An 11,815-nucleotide genomic window follows, 5' to 3' on the forward strand; every position below is an offset into this window, starting at 1 on the left:
TTGTGTTAAAAAAAGAGTATCTAAACCAAACCGTTCATAATAGAAAGCTGTCATATGTCACTTAGGGTAACTGGATAACAGGATTTCTGTTGTAGGCTTTGCAGCAAAAGGTGATTCATCCAGTCATTAAACCCATATATCTATTTAAAGAACTAATCCAATTTCAGAGCCACAGCATATTGCATCGGCACTGGGTGAAAGGAGTGCCAGTTATTGAGCATATTTATTCATACAGCTGCATTGATTGTTGAAAGATTTTTTTTATTGCATAAATATACAGACTGGGTGGTGTTATGGCATTTTGAAAGAAGATCTAATAACATTCACTATCAAAATTTCTAATCCTTCAAAAAATGTGAAAAATTGTGATTCCACAGGACCATATTATGAAACGTAATTTAAAATAATATGGGATATTATTCTGTATGCTTATTGTGTTTTGACTGTAAAATGCTTTTTAGATAATTTCTTTTTTTAAAATTTATATTACATTTTTAAGGTAATTACATTGATTTTATGAAGTATGAATTTGCAGCTATCCAACTGACATCCCAGTCAAACAGTAGAATTTTCCAAGTCATTTCAAAAAATGCACTTTGCAGTTTTATTTATATTTTGCATTGCTTAATGTCATATAATGTTCCATTTTGGTTTGTGATAATGTATGTATAAGGAGGAGTACTGGAAAAATAAGCACTGGCAAAAAATATTGCTTAAAAAAATCAAAATCTTTATTTCACTGAGGCTAAATTGACATTGAATTCTTTGGGGAAAAAATATAATTTTATCTGTACTTGGTGATTATTTTAATATTTTTCATTCTGATATTGCCACTTCTCATGCCAGCATGTCAAAGTGTCCCATTTGTATGTGATGAAGTAACTATCTCAGCAGGCCCCTGCAATGCAAAAATGACAAGAGGTTAAAAGTTTACAGAACCATAAATTGGACAGTTGGTATTTGGTACAACAAAATATTAGGCTATCACATTTGGCAACATGTTCAAATCCACGCATTCAATGGTACAGTAGAAAAACTAATATTTCTTTTCCTCTTCTAGCACGTACCAGACTGCAACACTGGCTCAAACTGGCCAGCCATACAGATTTCCTCTTGTTTCTGGCGAACAAGGCGCTGAATGGCTGGTGTGAGTCCACGGGGATTGCGGGAGAAGATTAGAGAATAACCATCTTCACATGTCCCATCTTCCTTGACACTGCGGCAGGCATATGTAATAGCATAGTTGTCATAGTCTGTGTCGATCACCCAATAGTTATCTCCTGTGTTTGGAAAAAAAAACAATTATCCAGTGTATTCCACTCCCATAAAGCCTGTTGATCTGAAATCCATTATTTTGGTAAACAAAAAGAATAATAGCAATTAAATAATTCTAATTAAGCCCTTCATTCTTTCATACAACACTTAGTGGGACAGGGCAGCAATCATTTCCATGTTGTTTACATCAAACAATATTAAATACTGCTGTTGGTTTTATGTAGAAAATGAAAAAGAAATTTTGTAGGAGAGTACAAAAATTAATTAATCTATTTTCAGATCCTACTTTTCCATTATACTGTCAAAGGTAGCTGGAAGTCTGCTTTGGTTGGGATGGGATGGTGACAAGATTGAAGTTATTAAAATTATGAAGGGACCTAGTATGGTGAATCTCATATTTTACTTTAAATCAGTTCCTTAACAAAGACACTGAAACAGATGAAAACTTGTTAATACTTGTTAATGGTAGGTCTGCACAAATATTAGGATATTTTTCTACACACAAAAAACCATAAACTCATGGAATAAAATACCAATTAGTATGGTAGAAAGTAGGATTTTAGGGACCTTCAAAGCTCACCTTGATGTTATTTTGGAAAATATTGTTTATGGAAATTGTCTACGAAAATGCATTACATTTTAAATTAATGGGCTTGCAATTCAATTGAAAACAGATAACATCTGCTTAAAGGCCATAACACTGACATGTTGCATTTTAATCCTTGCAGACTTTTTTTTATTCTATATATAATGTAGTTCTTTTCATTATTAGTGCAGTCTATTTGCAGTTATCATTACTAATCCCTTTTAGAATCAGTGGAAGTAATTGTGATTCTTATTCTACATACTCTGCACTGACAAATTGTTCAACAGCATCAGCACTCATGCTATTAGTTTCAGCGACAGATTTTTTGAATTGATGTATACTAGAAAATCAATTATTATTATAGTTTCAAATGTAAAATGGTAACAGTGTGTCTTTTTGTAGCCTGTTTTAAGTACAGAAATTGTGACATGAATGGTCTATACTTGCCTCCACTGGAGAGGTAGCTTGCTAAACCCTGGTAGTTCATAAACATCTTGGCTGGAGTTGTTGGGTCAGGAACTGTATACTGAGCAGCCATATCTGCACAGACAACCCAAAATCTGTTATAGAGAGGAAAATCAAGAATAGTTATTTGTAATGTATCAGCACAATAGAGTTTAAGTAGCTGACAGAAAAAAGTAAAAGCTTTTTTTCTGTGTTCAAAAGTTGAACTCCGTTTCTCACATGCATGGGATGAATCAAGATACTTACTTACATGTTTCTGACAGGCTCATTACATTAGTATAATACAAAAAATAGGCAATTCCACCTATAAAATGCAGCATTGGATTATTTATATATCATAATACGCTTACCATTATTCAGTGTTAAAGCATGTACAATGATATCTATATTATTACTTGTTTTTACACATTAAAAATGCCCATCCAGTTTTTGAGTTTTACAGTAGCAAGGGGAGCTATTAGATATCTTGAAACAACATTATGGTCACTTTTAGTTGTGTATATTTTTTGTGTATACATCTGAAATGCAGTTGAAGATATCTCTCAAAATGACTTCCTGTAACATTTCCTTTTGCTTTCATTTTATCTTTGTTTCATTTAAGATTCTTTGAAATGCATTTGAGGTATCTCAAATCGATCAGGATGCTCTTGTAAGAGAGTTGGAAATGTATTTCAAAATATATCTTAGATATCTTAAAATGGTGTGGGTGTTATTTTAAGATATTTTATTGATTTCTCATATGTATTACCTGATATCTTAAAATGGGTTTTAGGATATCTCATTTTTTTCCCTAGATACCTGTATTTCATTTTCAGATATCCTAATAAGCAGTTGGCCAAGGTATGTTGCATTATAACTGATTATGTAAAGTTAATTTTCTCTAAGCTTCTGAATGGAGTTTTTGTTTCGTCTCCTCTGTTGTCAATTGGAGTTAGCTCAACAATAATGTTAATGGACAGATGTAGTTAGAAGCCAGTTATGTTAATCAGTTTGGAGTTATTTTGTTTTATTGTGTGTTTAAAAAAATATTTATGTTTGCATTATGTTATTAGTAATTTGTAAAGTTTATGATTTTATTTTACCCGTGAATTTGTAATGCATTGCACAAAAAATTACATTATACAATTTCAGAAATTCGTGGTGCGGTACAATGTGTCCAAAATGCAAAACCTTTGGTAATCTTGCTTGTTTGACTTCACAATGGCACAGCAGCTAGGGCCGCTGTCACAGAACTCCAGACACCTGCATTTAAATCCCAGAGACTGTGTAGGATTTCCTCCCATGTCTTAAAAAAGCATGTTAGGTTAATAATGAATTTAAATTTTCACCTCTTGAGTGTTTTCATGAGTGTGATTTACGATACAGTAGGAGCATACTGAGGATTAACTTCTGCTTTGCACCAGGTGCTGCTTGAATAGACTCCAGCCCACAAGAATATATACTAGATTAAGCAGGGTTTGTAGTGTATGAATGAATGGAAAACATATTACAAAAAATCCAAGCGCACATAGAATTAAATTGGTGATCAGTGGAGTAAGCTGTTATGCTGGTAGTCAAAGAAAAAAATGATCATAACAGCAAGTACTGTGTATCTGTCTTGGCCGTCCCTAAATTGATCTGGATACATTTGACTGCTCTCCAGATTAAGCTCCCATCACTGTAAATGTCATTATTAAGATGATGACACACACTGCTTTTTCTGAAGGTTATCAGCTCAGATTGTAATGGGAACGCTGTGTAGCTGTCAACTGTTCAGCAGTGCATAACCCATTTTCTTTTATAATCTTATAATTTAATGAGAACATTATTCAGTTCTTACTGTATGTGGAATATCACAGCTTTACCAATCTGTTTTCCTCACGGTTTATTTCTGTCTAGCCGCATTCATTTAAAGTATTTTAACAAAGTAATAAAAAGAAAATTATTTTAAGTTCTCCAATCAGTTTAATGAGCTTTTTTATTTCTTACCCAAAAAGTTTCACTCTTCCTTTGGAGGAAGCAGTCATTGTACCATCATCATCAACAGTATACTCGGCTGAAATATTGTCCTGAAGGAACAGCCCATCCGGACTCTTCTTTGCCAGGGCATACCATTTGCCTGCATACTGAAAAATATGAGCGATAATACACTTAATGATTCTTAACTATGATGTGACTATAAATTACAGTTAAACTGGACTAATTTGTAGCTTCATTTTATTATAGATGATTATTAGAAATGTAAAAATATAGAAATGTAAAATGTTCTCATTTAAAACAAAAATAAGTACACTTTGTTTAGGCATGATCTCTTTAACACTACCTCCATTCTTTATTCATAATGATTTAAATTTCAAAACCTATGTAAGAGACTTTCAAAGAGCATCTAGATGCAGAGCTTTCTATTCAGCAATGAAATAAAATCAGAATATAGAAGAAATAATTAATATTTACCCTTTTCGGATCAAAGTCACCTTTTACATTGAAACTGTCCACTACACAATTGTCAGACAAACATTCCTCAATATAGGAAAGGACAACAACAAGTAAGATGAACTTTGAGTAGTCCATTCTGCAATATGAAGCAAAGCACATATTAATATTGTTTTACTCAGTTACATTCAATTGCATAGAGAATAAGTAACAGAAAAAATCAAAATTAGACACTTGTCCACTATAATGGGACATCTATCCATCCATTATTAAATCTGCTTAATCTGATTTTGGATCATGCAGGATTAGGTCCTATTTTCACAGCACTGCGTGCAAGACAGGAACCAACCATACAACGGGTGTCCATTATAGGGTACATTCAAATACAAAACCAAACCTACTGACCCAGACAAGTTTAGAGTTTCCATCTAATATGACCTGAGGTCTTTGGAATGTGTGAGAAAAGCCCATGCCCAACACTGAAAGAACATAAGACCTCCATAGAGACAGTTTTTAGGCCCAGGATTTGAACCCAGAACTCTTCAGCTGTGTGGCAGCAGCAAAAACCACTGCATTACAGAGGGGCAATGAGTGGACATTTGTATGTGTTAATTCATAGATATTTCAGACCTGCTTATTAGTAAATGGCTGGCAGGACAGACCCTGATCACTGTTAGTATTCCTCATCTGTTTTTCCTCACAGTCATAATATATATACCGTAGTATGCAGAAACTTGTATTAACACATTTTTTTATTTACGATATATGTAATATTTTTATGCAGAGTTTTAAAACAGCCTTTCACCAGTCACTGCCTGTGTGCAGTTAACATGTGGTATATGTATCTGGGTGATCCAGTATTCCTTCCACATGATAAAGCCATGATATTTAAATTAATTGGTGGATGACGGTGAATGTGCTCAATGATGAGCTGACACCCCATCCAGGGTTGATCCTGCTTTGCAGCATTTGCTGTTGAGATACGTTCTGGGTCCCCATAACAACAATACACTGGATTAAAAAAAGCAAGTTCAAATAATGGTTGGACTTCAAACAACACTACTTATTCCAATTTAACAATGCAGAGAGAGAGAAGCACTTATTTCATTAAAAGTGTGTTTCCTCACAGCCAGCAGTATATTCCAATCCATTTTTTAAAAATATTAATACATCACATTAGTTTCTGACAGTTCATTTTGGCATAAATATTATATACAATTAATTTGTCCAGTATAGTGTAGATCTTACCTTGTCAGATGTGCGTAGTATAATGCCAGAAGATGCAGCTAACCCAGGACAAACTCTTTCTTTGTCTCTCCTCATAAACTCTGATGCCACAGTCCTGATCAGTTGCCTTTAAATACTAAAACGCGGACAGGCTAGTTAATTATTTTCACTTTTTCAAACTATATAAAGTGCATAATCCTATTGCTAATCCAGTTTAAAAAAAATCCCACAGTAATCCTGGCTGCAAAAGAGTCTGCTTACCATGAAAAAAAGAGATTTGTGCAACCTCATATGACTGATCTGTTTGTGCATCAGGTGTGGAGCTTGGCAAAATGCAAAGGGCTGAAAAATGTGTGAAGAGACAGGATTAAGCATATAGAGAATTAGAAAATACATTTTATTGAGCATTATGTACCTGATGGGAAGTAGATACTTATTTATTTATGTACGTATTTATTTCAGTATATCCTATTACTCCCACAGCGTTAGTCAGAGGTCACAGTGAGTACGTTGTCCTTAAGTAAAAGCCATGACATCTTAAAATCATTTTATGTAAGTGAGCTTAGATGAACCTTTGGAGCATTTAGAGAACTCCACTTCATTACATAAACCCAGAATGATGTAAAGTACTTACTGTACATAGGTACATACAGTATAAGTACATTATAAAAATTCATGATAGGCACAAATAAATAATCAGTAGCAAGATTGTGTAAGACCAGCACACAGCAGGACATTGTTTAAGGTGGGCCAACCTGAAGACTGAATGAGAAGATTAACTTGTATGTGTCCAATGAAAACAAGCCCTCCATTAAAAAAAGCTTTCTTAAATAGGTTTTCAGTGAACACAGGTTGGTTTTAATTGTTGTATCTTGACAGTTTTCTGTTGATCTAGTATATCAGATTGAATTTAGGACTCATATGTCCATTCACCTTTCCATTTATTTAACTTTAGTCTATGTCAGGATGACAGAAGGCTGGAGCCTGATGCAGACACCATTGGGTGCAAGACAGGGACCCATCCTAGATGGAATTCCAGCTCATCATAAGCACTGTCATACTGGGCCAGGTTAGGACTCCTAATGAACCAAAACTCAAGTCTTTTGGGATGTGGGAGTAAAGCTCAACATGAGTGTGTAAATTCATCACAAATAAACACCAGACTGGGACTCAAACCCAAAACTCTGGAGCTGAAAGGCTTTTGCTGAAATGGTACTCTTTGATTTATATCTCTGCTCTTTTTATTTTATGAACTTTTTAAGTTTTTATCTTCTTGCATCATATGAAGCTGGCCATGGAGCCAGTTCCAGGCAGCATCAAGTTCAGGGCAGGAATGAGTCCGTTTGAGAGTAAAGCTTCAGTGAGAATCTGCTGGCTATAAAAGCAAAACATGTACTTGAAATTAAAATAGTTTATGAAGGACTGTACTTCCTCAACGGAAAAAAAAACTGCTTTGATAAATCTATCCATCTTCAAATTTCCTTATCCTGTTTAAGATTGCAGAGTGTTGTTACGTATCTCATCAGCATTGGAAACGAGTCCATCACACGCACTCGGGGACATCTCTCCCTCATAATGTACCAGTTAACCCTACCTCAACGGCTTTGGGGTTTTAGGCAAAAACTGCATATTCCACAGTGACTTTGCCATGATTTGAACCCGGCGTCCTGGCGACATAATAAAGTAGTACTAGCCACCATGCCACTATGAGGTTAATTTTAATGGTTAATGGCTTTTCATAACCTTCTTTTGCGTACAGTGCATCCAGAAAGTATTCACAGCACATCACTTTTTCCACATTTTGTTATGTTACAGCCTTATTCCAAAATGGATTAAATTCATTTTTTTCCTCAGAATTCTACACACAACACCCCACCCCACCCCAACGTGAAAAAAAGTTTACTTGAGATTTTTGCAAATTTATTAAAAATAAAAAAATTGAGAAAGCACATGTACATAAGTATTCACAGCCTTTGTTCAATACTTTGTCGATGCACCTTTGGCAGCAATTACAGCCTCAAGTCTTTTTGAATATGATGCCACAAGCTTGGCACACCTATCCTTGGCCAGTTTCGCCCATTCCTCTTTGGACAGGTGTAAGATGCAGTTCCCCCCATCCATTCCCTAAAAGCACTTAATGCAATTTCAAGATTGCAGGGAGGTCAGAGCTTCTTTCTAGTATCATCAGGAGCAATAGTGTTGGTGGAATAACTGGAAGAAGATATCAGGAGTATTGTGTAAGACGAGCAATGATGTATGGAGCTGAGGCATGAGCAGTAAAAGGCAGTAAAGAATGTTGAGGTGGATGTGTGGAGTTACAAAAAAGGACAAATAAGAAATGAAACAATCAGAGCTACAACAAAAATTGAAGAGACAAGAGAAAGTACAGGAAAGTAGGTTGAAGTAGTATAGGCATGTGATGATAATAAATATGTGGGCAAAAGTGTGATGGAAATGGAAGTACAGTACAGGGAAAGAGAAGGTGAGGGAGGCCAAAACAGAGTTGGATGGATAAAGTAAAAATAAAAGCTGAAGGAGAAGGGTCTGACTGGAGAGGAGGTGCAAGACTGAGCTGTATGGAGAAGGTTGATCAAGCATATTGACCCCTAATAGAAGTAGAAAAGATGAAGAGAAAGAAGAAGAATCAGGAGCAATTCAGTGACCAACATGGGGTGTCAGTCCATCACAAATCACATTCAAATTAACATTTACAAGGACAATTTAGTGTTGCCATTTACTCGAATGTATGTTTTGGGGATATTGGAGGAAAACCTACAGAGATGGGCCAGACCAGAATTCAAACCAAGATTTTCAGGTGTTATAAAGCAGTAGTGCTAACCACTGTGCCACTGTGGTGCATAAGTGCCAGTTTATTTATTGCCTTGTGTTATTTCAATAAACTAAGAAGTACGTATTTGTTAAATGAATGTTGCATATCCTGGTAGTTTGTCACCCAGCAGCAGACTCCACCTGGCCACTATCTTTGTAGGATTGGTATGTCTGTGTGAGTTTTGCTGGATTCTCTTGTATCATTGCACATTCTAAAAATGCACCTTAATTTGACTGGTAAATCTAAATTGGTTTGGCATGAGTGAGAGACAGTGTGTGTGTGAGTGTGCTTTGCCTGTGAATTAGATTCCTACTTTACACCTGATAATGACATTGAAATTGTAATCGAATAAGTGAGTTCAAAAGGTGTGTGGATGGATGGATATTTTTTTAGTTTAATATGAAAGGAATTGAGTCTTATGCAGATCTGTAGGATTTTTACATTTTCTGATATCTTTAAAATGCTGTAAAACTAAGTACAACATTAACATATTATTATGCTATGTTGAATCAGAGGTATGGCTGCTTGATTTGATGACTGAAGATGAAAAAGCTGACAGACAATTTACCGTGTTTCTGCTATAATGATGCCATACAGTATATTCATGTTCTCATGGCACCTGAGAGCTGCATTTAAAATATTTTTGTTTGTTCCTAATTCCTTCCTCCTGTTGCAACTATGCTTCTACTTACAGTATTCTTGCCTTACTGCAGAATATTACCAATCCCAAGAGCATTATGTTATACAAAACAGCACACAAACTGCACCTAAGTGAGACATTTCTACTTGCTGATTTGATGCCTGCTTTCATTACTGTAGAGTTTGGATATTGTTTTCCAAATAACCACTTCTACCTCAGTTCTTATACAAGAACTTTTCTTTCTGTTCATTTTTATAAATAACATTAAAGAAAATTAACATGGTAAGCAATATATGAAACAAATCCAAATGTCACCCCTTCCAACCCTCCACCTCTTCATGTACATTACCAAAATGCCAGGAACCACAGCAGTGCCACTTGGCCTCACCATTACACTCAACCAAGGGAGTGACTGCATTTCATTTTGGTGGTAATTAAAGATTTAAGTTTGGAATCGGAAGACTTCCAGTCTTGAAGTAGGTTTCTGGATACTCCATTGATATGTGATGAAGTTAGATACAAGAGAATCACGTTATAAAAGACAAATAGCCAGTTCTTTAGTATAAATATACAAATTAAGTTTAAAACGCTTTCATTAACTGACACATCAGATTAGAATAATTATATTCTCCTTGTTATCTGTCTATTTCATTCAGTCTGACAGTAGCCTCCATCTATCCATCCACAAATTTCTCAACCTGCTTAATCAGTTTGAGATTATGAGGGCCACCAGTAGCTTTGGGTGCAAGTCAGAATAGAAAAATTACATAGACAATACTTTGTTTGTTCCCAAAGGGAAAATTAAAACTACAGAAGCTCAAGGAAAATATAAAAAATCTAGCAAGTAACAACCCCAAGATTAACACACATAAAAACTTCCAGCTTGGAATATAAGAAAACTGCTGCTGTCGATAACAGACTGTAGGTAAGAGTCAGATGTGGTGAAACCTGCGTAGTTGTATCACAGGTTATCACATTTAAAGGCATTTACATTTGGATGCAGCACATCTAGCTTGTGTCCACAAATGGAACACTCTGATAGAAGTTTGTTGCATCCAAAGTCCCCCTGGTTGAAATCACCAGCATTCTAGAATAAGATTGATTTATTATTAGAGTGTTGATAACAAAGTGAATAATTTCTGTTGCTTATTTAATAAACAGTAAGAAGGACGATGTAACTTATCCCTGTAGTCAGTAACGTGGATGAATGCAATGAGTTTTTAAGTGTCAGGATTACACATTTTAGTTTTAGACCTAGATATTGACCCTCCCCATTGCAGGGAATACTCACACTTACTCATACCAGGCCCTTATAAAGTCAGTAATGTACCTAAGTGGTAAAATAACAGAAGTGTCCGGAGGAACACCTACACAGACAACTAGAACATGAGCAAGTGATGTGACCAAAATTGAAACCCAGTCCTTTTAAGCTGTGAGGCAAAAGCACTAACCAGTGCATTTTGATTCCTTGTGCAATGGAAGACAATTTGGAAATAAAAAAAACAGTCCAGTCTGACCTACATATTTTTCTAAATAAAATACTCTTCATCTAAAACAATTATATTTTAAAATGTGTCTACTTCAAATATAAAAACAGATGCTCTAAAAGCTTGTAAATCTACCAAATCATTAATATTAATTGTGTCTTGTTACATAAATATGACATGTGAATCTGCTCAAATAATTCGAATTTTGTGTCCCGGCAAATGGGAAATTAGAAATGTTGGATAGATACTTGATTTAAACAAAACTTTTATTTCCAGATTTCACATTGGGTTTTATTTGTTTGCATCTATTTAGTTAAATTGGATAACAGGGTGTTAACTAATCAGCAAAAGCCTACAACACATGCAGTTTGTAAATCATCCTTGTAACACTATTAGTTAAGGCCGTAGGGTATTTTTAGCAAAGAATATTACACTAACTCCAGGTCCACATGGAGATTAACTTTAAGAGAAACCATAGGGGATCTAAAAGGAGTATAGTGGATTCTTTGTGTAAAAAGAAATTGATACACGTTTATTTTATAGCTGATGCTACCCTAAAAAATTCAAGTATCTCCCTTACAGCTTTATCCTAAATGCAGTTTTACTTAAATCTACAACATAAGAAATTTAACAAACAAGAGGAGACCTTTCAGTCCATCTGGCTTGTTTGTTTAGCTCATAGCTAAGCTCTCCCAACATCTCGTCCAACTTTGTTTCCCTATTAACAATTATTTGTCTAAAATATGATTGTAGTAAATGGCTGCATGTGTTTCAAATTATGTTTATTTTTGCATAGATTTTTTACTGAGTTATTACTAGTGTGGTAAGCAGCCCAGAAACAGACAAGCAGACACCCAAGGTTTCAACACCACACACGGTTTATTCATAATTTA

At 35.0% G+C, this 11,815-nt stretch overlaps 1 protein-coding gene across 3 annotated transcripts; it reads right to left on the reverse strand.

The window, feature by feature from the left end:
• Positions 1-746: 746 nt before the first annotated feature.
• On the reverse strand, positions 747-7,780 carry rbp4l (retinol binding protein 4, like). 3 transcript variants are annotated; one of them, XM_039750385.1, is made up of 7 exons: positions 6,227-7,780; positions 5,987-6,101; positions 4,760-4,877; positions 4,295-4,431; positions 2,309-2,421; positions 1,068-1,280; positions 747-898 (listed from the first exon to the last, which is right to left on the reverse strand). In XM_039750385.1, exons 3-7 carry the CDS (start codon positions 4,874-4,876, stop codon positions 888-890), a joined length of 591 nt encoding a protein of 196 aa, XP_039606319.1. In that variant the 5' UTR covers position 4,877; positions 5,987-6,101; positions 6,227-7,780; the 3' UTR covers positions 747-887. The 3 variants fall into 3 exon arrangements, with proteins under 3 accessions (XP_039606319.1, XP_039606318.1, XP_039606320.1); XM_039750384.1 differs by lacking the exon at positions 6,227-7,780 and having other exon boundaries at positions 5,987-6,215; XM_039750386.1 differs by lacking the exons at positions 747-898; positions 6,227-7,780 and having other exon boundaries at positions 1,057-1,280; positions 5,987-6,215.
• Positions 7,781-11,815: the final 4,035 nt, after the last annotated feature.

The sequence above is a fragment of the Polypterus senegalus genome, chromosome 4 (assembly GCF_016835505.1).
Source record: "Polypterus senegalus isolate Bchr_013 chromosome 4, ASM1683550v1, whole genome shotgun sequence".
In the NCBI taxonomy this organism is placed as follows: Eukaryota; Metazoa; Chordata; class Cladistia; order Polypteriformes; family Polypteridae; genus Polypterus; species Polypterus senegalus.

Excerpts from the sequence above, each read along its gene's own strand:
- rbp4l (XM_039750385.1), bottom strand. The coding sequence starts at position 4,876 with ATGGACTACTCAAAGTTCATCTTACTTGTTGTTGTCCTTTCCTATATT. Across the intron at positions 2,422-4,294 it reads GGAAGAGTGAAACTTTTTGG|ATTTTGGGTTGTCTGTGCAG; the intron begins GTAAGAAATAAA and ends TCTCTATAACAG. Across the intron at positions 1,281-2,308 it reads AAGCTACCTCTCCAGTGGAG|GAGATAACTATTGGGTGATC; the intron begins GCAAGTATAGAC and ends TTCCAAACACAG.